We start from the raw sequence: 12,182 nt of genomic DNA, 5'->3' as shown, positions 1-12,182 counted from the left end.
ATCCGGGTTTTTTTTAGACCATTCTTTTATGGGAAGAAACGTCTGTCCTAATAAAGCCGGCTTTTTCGCGTCTCTGCACAATAATATTTACTGTACTGTATGCTTAAAAGCACAATTCATGGATTTACAGTCTCCTTGTCAAAATTTGAGAATTTGTAGCAAATATTTCAGCTTATGAGTTACCAAATTACATAAAACTTTTTTCTTTTGTCTTTCTACGTCCCCCCCCCCAAAAAAAATCGAAGTTTAAAGGTTTTTGATGTGAAGAAGATTTTTATTTATTTATTTATTTATTGTTATAAGCTTACTTTAAGGATATAGATATTTAATATTAATTGAAACTGTCATTTCAATCGTTAACTTCGTGAATGTATAACATGAAACTGACTCATCCGCATCCACCTATTAGACCTACGTGAATGTATGTAATTAAAGTAAAATTACTTAATACTAAATAAATTTTACGTACTCGCCCTTGGTAAGATCTGTCCTTTCACGTGTGTTAAATAATAAGTGTTTGTAAACACTTTTATCATAAAAATAGACGTACATATATCAATAATAACTGATAAGTATTTCAACACATCTCGTTTTATCTTTAGTAATGAGGAAGCTTTTTAGAGGTAGAAAATATTACCGATGGGAGCCATTTGTTTGTTTGTAAATATGGATTACTATTACTTACAAAACAAACTTAACTGAAATCTTTGACACTGAATTCAAGGCTTCTGTAGTTACGATACTGAAAGAGGATAATATATAAATTGGATAACGTAAGAGTGCACCGTAGTTGAATACAAGCTTTCAGAGGAAAGAGCATCCACAAGTGAACTAGTGAGGATCTGAGCATTGGTAACAATTGAATCTATAGTTCAGGTATTTTTATTTATTTAGTTATTTTAACAAATTCTCAGATATGAGTGGCCAAATTGTTTTCTTAGTAGATAAATACACTATCCATACATGGGAATGTTGTTGGCTGACTTGGAGTTTAGCGTTCCATTCAGAACCGGGGCTAGGTGAGACGAGAGTCTATCGGTTAACGTGGGATTCGAACTACATGAACTCGAACCCCGATCTCCCGCTCCGAAGGTAGTACACTAACCATATATACACGAATGAGTTCAGAAACATGGGAAGGGTTTAAGTTTTTGTATTTGCACCCTTATGCAATACTATGGTTGATTTGATTTGACTTTGTGTTTTAGCGTTCCTTTCAGGAGCAAGGCTATATGAGATGTGGAACCACAGTTTTACGTTGGACCCGAATCACATGACCTCTCGCGAGGAATCGAACTCGGGTCTCCCACTCCAAAGCGCATATGCTAGCCGCTTAGCCAGAATGGAGCTATGTAATGCAATGGTAATGGAGAAGGGGGCCTCTTACTAGCAAAATCTTCGAGCCACGACCGGAGTTTGAATTCGGTCCAGTTGGTGGGTGCACCACAGACTCATCATGTAAGATGAAACTTCATAGAAAAAATGAAATGAAATCTGTAAGTTTTACGTCCCACGGTTATGCCGGTTAGGCTAAAGGAGACGGTGATGATGAGAGATGAGTGAAATGAAGAAAGTGGGAGGAAACGGGAGAACCCCGAGAAAATCCACCACAAAGTCCACACGGCGCGAGCTGGATCGAACCAGGGACCCCAAGAACCGGAGGTGAACGCTCTACCACTGAGCCACCGCGCCCCCCTGAAACTTCATAGAATATGCCGTTCCCCACCGCTATCTCGCTTCAAAGATAACTGGATCATAGGATCACAACACCATCTGTAGTAGGAAGGAATTTGGAAGGAAGTCGACCAGGGTCTATAATTTTCAAGTAACTATCATTCCAAACTTGCTTGTTGGGACTGAGGTAAAAGACTGACAAAATCCCAAGAATGTAGAGCGCGGAATTCGAAGCCGAGATCTATCGATTGCGGAGCTTGCATTTTAACCCTTCCTCTGCTCTCGCTCAGTAAATTTAATCTAATTTACTAATAATCTAAATCAAAGAAAGCATATAGTACACTCGTGTTCAAAAGTGTATTTCTTTTTACGGTACAACACTTCTTCTATCAGTAACTTCTGAATGAAGTGTTTATGAGAATAGACTGGTCGTGGCATTAATCAGAGCTTGACAAACTATTTAATTTACATAATTCTGAATTACAATAGCACAGTATACAAAGATACTATACCAGCATTCGAAGTCATTAAGAGGGCACGGTGGCTCAATGGTAGAGTAAGGTTGCTAACTGGCTGGTTTATCACCGGCCTGGCCGGAAATATTGCTGTTGTTTTGATTTAAGCCGGTGACCGGTACAAACTTCTTGTGAGCCTTTTATGACCGTTTTTTTTTTTTTTCAAACTTGTATCTAATTTGAAGCAATTTGATCTAGTTCGAAGTACAGATTTAAAAAAGTAACTTTATTCTGTAAATCCAAAACTGTCACCTTTCACCATCTATCAACGATTAATATATCTATTTTGTTCATCTGTTTAGATAATTTTAAAGAGATGATAGGGACTGTACCAGGGAAAATTTGGAATTTACTTGCAAGGAATTTTTATACATATATTGAGAGTGAAAAATGACTTCTTAAAGCTATTTCTTCTAGTTGAAGTATAAGTTTAAAGAATAAATTTCATTTTCCAAATCCAAAATTGTCACGTAAAGATTAATATACTTTTGTTCATTTGTTTCTATAATTTTAAAGGAATGGTAGTTACTGGTAAATACAGTAAAATGATCAATACAAATTTCAGTTTCTTATTTATAGCACAATGTATCTATTAAGCTTGTTAGTGAATGTATTAAGGATATGCAGAATACAGGTGCTAATGCTTTGTGTTCACGATAGTACATTTCTTTCCCATGGATGGGTCCGAACAGAGATACTTCACATGTACGGTAGACCTATATCATAGGGAATTTTGAGGGGTGCCGTTTATTATTATTATTATTATTATTATTATTATTATTATTATTATTATTATTATTATTATTATTATTATTATTATTATTATTATATTTTCCAGAGTTAGCAGCCATATGGTAGAGCGTTTACCTCTGGTACATGGGGTCCCTTGTGCGATCCTCGGTCAAGTAAATGTGTGGTGGACAACATCGTGCCAGTCGGTTTTCTCGGGATGCTCCTGCTTCCTCCAACTTTCTCATTCCACAATTCTTCTGTCATCATTCACTTGCTTTAATTATCATCTCCCTTAGCTGAAAGGGCATATTTGTGCGACATTAAACCAAAAGATTTTTTATTTCATTTTCGAAGTGATAAAGAAGAGAAAATTCATCTTTAGAGCTCACTCATTCTTCAGAATCAGACGAACAATTTAAAAGTATTCGACCTGTTGCTGAATTTTTAATTTATTTAGATCAATACCAGTTATTTTATTTGGAAGACAGTAGCTTCGGATAAATTCTCAATTTTGCATAAATCCATTTTAATTTTGACCCTAAGCGAACAGAGAAGTCGTCAGTAAATTGGTGCTTCTATGTGAAAAACAGAACAGTAGCTATGGAACGTCAGTACACCTTACGTATAATGAATTTTAAACAAGCTACTTAAAAAAAAAGAGAGAGAGAAATACATATCAGCTCCCAGAAACTAGTTTGATTGCAACATACACATACACACACACAAGACATGAACTCTACGGTACATCAGTTTTGCATTAATTGCAATCGAATGCAACCTACTTTTTTCAAGTTCCTACAAGCGAGACAAGTTGTTCTTGACCTTGAATACATAAACAAAAATTGTCCAAATATTTTTCTTTTTTTGTCTAACGGTTTTCTAATGGTTAATGCGCTGGATAGACAAAAGGAATCTATTGATTTAGCTGTCGCAATAGTAGAAAACCAAACTGCTTTCTTTAATGAAATAGATAGGCGAAGAGTCCCATGATTAATTTTCTTCTTCTTCTTCTTCTTCTTCTTCTTCTAGTGATAATCCTTCAAGTTCAGTCATTCACCTCTTTTCTTTCCGGAAGACAAAGAGGCGTTGTCGTAGAGATTGTAATCTTTTAAAACAATACAGAAGAGAGAAATACGAACATCTCAGGCTTCTTTTTTTTTTTTTTTTTTAATCTTTTACTTCTCTTAATTGTTTCAGAATATGTTTTTCCCTACAGACAGGTGGTTGAAAAAAAATCTCGCCCATAAACCGTTAAGTCAAGGGCGCCTAGAGGTTAACAAGATCGTTTTGTGCAACCACACTAGCCATAACAGTTTTCTTTTTTATTTATTTTTTTAAAACTATTTTTAACTTCTGACAGAAAATACCTCTCAGTTTTGCTGACCGACTGTCTTAGAAAAAAAATCTAATTCTGTCTCCAAATTAATTTAAAGCAGGTCAACAGTATTTTAATTACCATCCTTCTGTGAGACTTCCGTAGATACCTTACATATGGCCTAGTTTGGAAATCTAAGAAAACGAAGTATGACGAAAATCAGGAGCGCACCTACGGGGGGTCCACTGGGTCCAGACTCTTCCCAACTTGGAAGCTCCTTCGTGACTAAGTAGCTAGCGTACGCGCCTTTGGCGTGGGAGACCCGGGTTCGACTCCCGGCAGGAGCTCATGTCGTTTGGATTTCCCGTTAATCAGTAGGTCCCGTCTCATCTAGCCTCGCTGCTGAATGGGACGTTAAACTCCAAATCAACTCAACTCTTCCAAACTTGGTTACTCGACATATATTTGTACACTATCTTAATAAAACTATACTTGTTAAGTAGAGAAATTATAGATGTAGCGTGATGATTATGATTGTATACTTCAGTTGTACTCTTTCTTTCCTTACAAAGCAATTTAGTTCTATCATTTTCCCTGAGAATATAGGTGGCAATATTTGACAATTGCTTATCGTTTTTTCGGGTGTAGAATAACAGCGGTTTAATACTACATAGATGTAGTATCTTGTAGTATTGGAGCCCCCCCCCCAACTTTGTTTCCTCCCAATAAAAAATTCTAGGTACGCAACTGATAGAAATATTGACTCTTTTTTTTTTTTTTTTATATACCGAGTGTATCAAAGGTCCGTTTATTATAATGGAGACCAGAGACCAGCTTCATTATAAGCGAACAGACAATAAAATGTATAGAGCAAAGTTGTTAGAAATATGATGCTTTTTAATCTAAAATTGTAGAATTTTCGAATCGCAACAGCCGTTCGGACTCCACACTGGTAAGATGCTATATGTTAAATATGAAAGCAACATTTCTAGTTCAGCAGGCTGCTCGAACGGAGAATAGGCCTAACGTTCACATGATTACGTGAGAGAACTTAAAACACTTGAATCCGTTTCCTCAATGAAGCTATATTGTTGGTGAGATGGGGTCAAGCGAACAGCGTGCTGAATTGGCAGCGTTGCCTTTTCGTTTAATATAAGGCCCACACTTATCAGAATGAAGCCCAAACGACCGGTGTGATTCGAAAAATTCTATAATTTTAGATTGAAAACCACCAATTTCCAACAACTTTCCTCTCTAACATTTCCTCGTATCTTTGCTCATAATGGAGTTAGGCCATGCCGAAGTACTTTTGATACACCCTGTATATTAATAGAATAAAGGCAATAATTTACCACATCTTACAAATAGGCCCGTAGCTATCAAGTGGACAGTCCCTTGAAACTTTCAGTTGTTGTTTGGATAAATAATTAGATCAAATTAGTCCTTTATAAAAACTCATTCCCTCAACCCCTGTCTTAGTATTCCGACTACAGGCCTGATCACCAAAGAACATAGTATGTGCACCTGTTACAAATATCCACAGTAGAGTACCAAAAACTGGAGGAAGAAACAATATATCATTATCAAGAGGGGGGAAATGTGGTGAAATAATTTAGAATATATTATTAATTACATGAACCAGTATCTTCTGTTCTAACGGACTAGTCATTAGGTGAGCAGAAATCGTATGATAAATTAGTTTTGAATTTTATTCTATTTTATTTTAAAATCGTTGATTGATCAGATTGGAGTCTCAGCATCCCTTTCAGCACCGAAGTTATGTGAGTCATAGATCTATAGTTTAATATGGAATCCAAACCGCCGTAATGCGTTCAAATTTCAAAGCTCTCTCACCGGGAACCGAATCTGGGTCTCTGTGCAACAAAGGCAGGCGCGCACCAGCCACTAGACCAACGAGGAGGACTTTATTTAAAAATAAATTGTATTAGCACACAAACTGTTGTAGATACAATACTTAGATATAACACTTCTCAATGCATACCATATATACAAGCTCGCTTGTGGTTATATGGTTAGAGACTCGTCTTCTTCACGAGAGACACCGGCTCGGTTTCTGGCGGGAGTTCATGTGATTTGAATCCTATGTTAAGCTGTATATCCACGTTTTATACAGCCTCGGTGTTGAATCTAAATCTCAACAACAGCTAATAAAACTAACAGCTAAATCTCAACAAACAAACGAAGAAGTGAATATACCTATGTGCAGTGCAGCCATATTGGCTCAGTTCTTGTGTAGGTATTCCGCAAAATGGCTAAAGGTAACTGTTTTTCTCATCCATTACTTTTGTATTACACTTTCCGAGGCAGAAACATGTACGTTATCCGAAAGCAATGCAAAAAATATATTAAATGTGGACGTGGAGAAGAATGGAGATAATTAACTGGAAAATAAATGAGGAAATACTAGTATAGAAATGGTCATTTTCAGATGTAATTAGAACAAGGAAGAGAAACTGGTTGGGACATTTGCTAAGAAGGAACTGTATTATGTGGGATGTGTTAGAAGGTGCTGTGGCAGGAGAAGGAAGGAGTGAGCGAAACGGCTGCAAACAACAAATCGTATTAAAAAAGAAAATTCCTACATGAATATGAAAAGGTTAATTGAAGACCGTAGTGCATGGAAGCTAGTCAATTTGCGGGTAGTGACCTGCCAATAAAGGAATAATACCTATGATAACAGTGATGATGATTTCTTTCGTGGCAGTAGTAAAACTTTCATATACTTTGTATATTACAGAGATAGTACAAGTATTCTCCAAGTCAATTCTGCTACGCTATAGCTTTGTCATAATGATTTGAAATTTCTTTAGCAATCACGCGTCCGCGAATTACGTGTAACTGGTTAAAACCGTAGTAAAAGAACTGCAGCAATATGAGCTTTAAATTTTCAATCTACTGCTTTGTTCCAGCTTTCTATAATCAATTTGACATATACCGTTTAGAATTAAAAGGGAAAAGGAATTTCTCCCCCTTTCTTCGGCTCTAATTTCTTATTATTCTTGCTACTTACGTTAGAAAAATGAGTTTGAACCTTCCTTCGAGTAAAATACTCAGACAATACTCTGTACAGTAACACAATTGAAAATATAGTAGTCGCCCAAAATCTCTCATTATGCAAATAACATTACTATCTTTTTGTAAGCTCATAGTAGTATTTCACTTTAACGTAATGAGAAACTTTACGAGAATACGAAAAATACTTCTCAAGGAAGGAAGTTGGTGTGAAGAGAGAAGACCGCGACCATTTACTAATAACTCTATAATCTTTATTTCCGTTTTTTTCTCTCCTTCTTCAAAAAAAGCCTTGGATATGCTTTCTTGAAGGATATTATTTTTTAAAAGATAAAATAAAAAATACACCTTTAGAATATTGTTGTTAGATAATGATACCGTTATTAAGACTCTTTGGCCCATCCTTCAGCAAGATTGAGGACGTCTCAGCGATGGCCTGCATTGATAAGAAAAGAGGATCCTGAGGTATATGGAGACAAATCTCATACATCATAAACATCTATGTGGTGTAGATATGTGTGTTAATGACTTGAAAGAAAGAGAAGAAAAAAACGCCAGTGTAAGAGGAGATTTGTCTGTCCGGAAGAATGCAAATAAAAACTACAATGCCAGTGGAATAGAATACAGTGAGAAGTGATTTCAAGAAAATGTTAAGTGATATATGCAGGACCGGATCCAGGATTTTCTGAAGGGGTACAGCAATAACTATCAGTACTTTTGAATCAAATTTATTTTTTAAAAAATGCCTTTAGGCATCTGTGATGTGTATGAGGAACTGACTTAAACTATTGTGTTTAGCAAAACCGCTTTCTTTTAAGCCCGAAACGGAAACATGACATGAAATTTTAGGAAAGTATTGCTATTTCCACTGCCAGTTCTCACTTTAGATAGTGTATATTCAGAACGGACGGGGGTGCACGTGCTCCGGTGCACCCCTTCCTAAATCCGGCCCTGGATATATGTATATAAAGCAGACAGTGATAATTTTTTGTTGTTGTTGTTGTTGTTGTAGGCTGTAACGTCGTCGTTACATCCTTCAGTGTTGTAACGTTGCTTGGGCTTAAATCCTTCAGTGCGTCTCATGTTTACTTGGATTTGGGCTCACTTATCTTAATTGGGCTCGTGAGGCTCCCGTTCGAATTCACTGTCCTTAGCAAGGCTTGTGTTCACTCGGGCTCAGGCTTATTAACTTCAGTGGGGTTCTGCTTTGAGTCACTGCCCTCAGTAGGACTTGCGTTTATTCCAACTCGGACTCACTAACCTCAGTTGGTCTCCGCTCGGACTCACCACCCTCAGTAGGGCTTGCTTTCACTTAGGGTCGGGCTCACTAACTTGAGTTGGTCTCTGCTTTGACTCATCTTCCTCAGTAGGGCTTGCGTTCACTCGGGCTCTGGCCCATTAACTTCAGTGGAGTTCTGCTTTGACTCATCACCCTCAGTAGGGTTTGCTTTTACTCGGGCTCGGGCACACTAACCTCAGTGGGGCTCCACTCGGACTCACGAACCTCATTGGGGCTCCCGCTCAGATTCAATACCGTCAGTAGGGCTCGAGTTAACTCGGGCTTGGTTCTCTCAATGGGCTTACGCTTGTACGGCTTAGGCCAGCTACCCTCAATAATGCTCGGCCAGGAGCTGAGCTCACGAAGTTGGACATCTCTGACTTAGAGCACATAAATTTGACTCCAAGAATACGGAAACAAAGTATTCATACCTACAGATAGGACTAACTGCATCATGAGTAGAGTTGTACAAGTGCTGTGTGAAAAGTAAATTCAACATTGTAATAATTTGTACCTAGGTTTATGCACAGAACATCTGTTACAGCCCTTCAATGTAATCACCTCCCATGCCTACCATATTCTGCCACACGTGTGGAAGGCGTATGCAATCAGTGCGTCAGACTTTGTCGACATCTCGCAAAGATCGTCATAAGGCATGGATGATGGCTTCTCTTGTATTGTAGTGCTTCCGTAAAGTGGTTCCTTCATTTTTGCGAAAAGATCGTCACTAATTACCTGAAAACATTATTGTGCACTGCAGCACCCATGTGCCATTTTAATCTTGACCCATGTATATTTTCACGTTAAAAGAGGTCTGTCGAGTAATATTAACTTCATATGTATAATGGGTTAATAAACGTTCTTGAGAACTAAATATAGATTATTATTGCTATTATTATTGTTTAGGAACCTAGAGTTGAATTGAGTTGATTTTGAGTTTAACGTCTCTTTCAGCAGCGAGGCTACATAAGAAGGGATATTACTGTTTAACGTGGAATCCGAACCATATGAGGTCCTGCCTGGAATCGAGCCCGGGTCTCCCACGCCAAAGGTGCGTACGCTAACCGGTTAACCACGAACGAGCTCTTAGGAAGCTAGAGTGAGATTATGTTTATCGAGTAATTATTGATGTAGAGAGAGAGATACAAAGGTTTGAACTTTTTAACGATCTTGTTCCTGTACTAATATAATTATTTATATTTTTTGTCTCTTATATGATAACCTTATATATATAACGTAAATCCATTTTGATACATCAATATATATAGAAGTACAACTTGAAACACATCATAAAATTCTAATATTTTTCAAAGAAAACAAAAGAAAATTTCCATATAAATCAGTAGGCTAAGAGATAGAGATGGTGTAGATACTCAGCACCGATGAAAGATGCAGACTCTTTATAAACTGCCAGATAATTTGTTACATTATACGAAATATAAGGAGGGAAATTTTAAAATTGTTCATAGGGTTAAATATGAGGCAAAAATTGAGGATACCTCGTCTCTTCTCCTCTCGTTGGTAACTAATTATTTGTGCGAATTGGACACAATATTTTAGAAATATTAAACTACAGTTATAATCACGCCCTTGTGCACATACTGTCCGTTACTCGCACTATAACTCTTGGACAAAAGCGATTTTTTTTAAAATTGTGTTTTTAGACAGCTAGAGCAATTATGTCGGACGAGTTAGTTAATGAAGTTAATCCGTTAACATTTTCACGGGTAACAGCGATATTAACGGTAACTATTCGTATCCCAGTTAAAATCTACAACATTCCCTAGTTTGTATGCAACCTGCACAGAAGCAAAGAAATGCCTGTTGCCTATAATAAAAAGACATGGAATCATGTGGGCTTACTTACTGTGTTTAGCAAAGTTTATTAATTTATTAAACCGTCATCTAGAAAAGGTTTCCTTCTCTTTTCCTTTTTATTGTTGTTTGGGAATTAAAAGAGACAAAAACTCATTTTAAAAAATTAACATCTTTTTCAATATCAAAGCTATATGCGTATGAGACGCGGAACTGCAGTTTATTATAGGAACCAATACTCGTACTCAGTTCGAATTGAAGTTGAGTTTTAGTGCGGTGGGGGCACACGGTCTAAAAACTGTGAAAAACTTTTTTCAGGCCAGCCGTCCTGAATGAGGTTTTCCTGGATTTTCCTCATTCGCACCAGACAAATGCCCTGGTGGTACCTAACTTATAGATCCCAGGGCGCTTCCTTCCTTCCTTCCCCTTTCCCCGAATAGTGTGCTCGCGGAGGGACGTCATCCCTCATATATGTCGGGCTAAATGGCCATAGATGTCGAAAATCCATTAACCTAAATCCTGGGTTCGAGTTTTACTGCATCAAACGCGAAAATGTTAACAAGTCAGATAGGAAGATGGAGAATGAAAGAAAATTATGCACCACAGAATTAAAGAGGTAGCGAGAGAAAAAAAAAGTAAACTTGATGTTCTCAAACCTAACATTATCAAGAGAGAGTGAAATCTTTATTAAAGAAAATTAAAATGCACTTTCGGATTCCATTTACATATTAATTGCCTTATTGTGTATGCTTGTTGCTCATAATTCTTTTCTTTTTCAGGTGTTCCGCGTAATAATATCACAACTACACCATGAAAAGCTTTATCATTTACACGTTGTGTTCACTTGTAGCAGTAGCGACATGCTTAGATAATAAAGGTAAGTCTAATATGATTTTAATGTTTATTATTATCAATAATGAACATTATTTACAAATTAGATGCTTAAGGGGAAAAAGTCAATGAAGAGCTGATGACAATTTACATAATTATTGGTTATGCTTACGGATTTTATAATAATAAAACATACATACATACATAGCTTGTCAAACAACTGAGTATTTGTATAGAGATAAATCTTCAAATAACTAATAATTAATCTTCTTTTATACTTTTTCTTGCTTTCATATTGTTGATTTGTTTATAACTGTTTCTTACACTTCTTGAATTAGATGAAAGCTTGTAGATTACTTGTTTTTCTGTTGTTCTGAACGTTTTCTTTTAAAGAATAGGAATGCGATGTTTACGTAAGTGTTAACATCTTTTTTTTTTCTTGTAATTCCGTTAAGAATGACCAGGTCAACCGGGTTTGAATCTTCCTTTGTTCAGTAGCTTTGCAACCAGCATTTTTTAAATGTCGTATGTATTGACGTCATTAGCGATACAAGAGGGGAGAGTGCCCCCTTGTGAGTACGGCTTCCCCTCCCCAACTGCTCCCAGGCATGCTGTATTGTAATGTAGTTCAACTATGGTTGCTAGCTCTGAAAAATATAATTATTGGCAACTGTTTGTAATTCTCAAAAGAGATTAGCACTAATTGCATTTTAAATGTGGAAATATATGATTGAGCCTGACACGAATATCGGTAGGCTGGTAAAATTCCGGTCAATTGACAACCCCAAGTTCAAGTAATATAGACTAAATCTATCCTTTTCGGTATCCAAGCTGGCGTTGGGACTGGTCCTATAGCAGGTTTTCTCAACCAATTTCACGCTCTTCGCTTCTACTCCCATAAGTAATTTCATGTAATTATTTTAATATTTGTAATAAGCTTTTTAATTATTGCTCATTTTGTTATTCGTAATATTTTTTACTGCATTCG

The 12,182-nt window shown here is 36.8% G+C and overlaps 1 protein-coding gene across 3 annotated transcripts in view; it reads left to right on the top strand.

The window, feature by feature from the left end:
- The window catches only part of Cht5 (Chitinase 5), a 66,922-nt gene that overhangs the window by 30,158 nt on the left and 24,582 nt on the right, over positions 1-12,182 (top strand). Inside the window, exons 1-2 of one of the 3 annotated variants that reach the window (XM_081736703.1) lie at positions 754-876; positions 11,143-11,240. In XM_081736703.1, the coding sequence (XP_081592829.1) occupies positions 11,174-11,240 (67 nt within the window). In that variant the 5' untranslated portion in view covers positions 754-876; positions 11,143-11,173. Of the gene's footprint in view, positions 1-753; positions 877-7,939; positions 7,963-11,142; positions 11,241-12,182 lie in introns of those variants that run through there. The other 2 variants (XM_081736704.1, XM_081736702.1) reach the window with 2 other exon arrangements.

Source organism: Thermobia domestica, chromosome 13 (genome assembly GCF_964235325.1).
Source record: "Thermobia domestica chromosome 13, izTheDome1.hap1.1, whole genome shotgun sequence".
NCBI classification, from domain to species: Eukaryota; Metazoa; Arthropoda; class Insecta; order Zygentoma; family Lepismatidae; genus Thermobia; species Thermobia domestica.
This window is presented reverse-complemented; position numbering and strand designations above follow the sequence as displayed.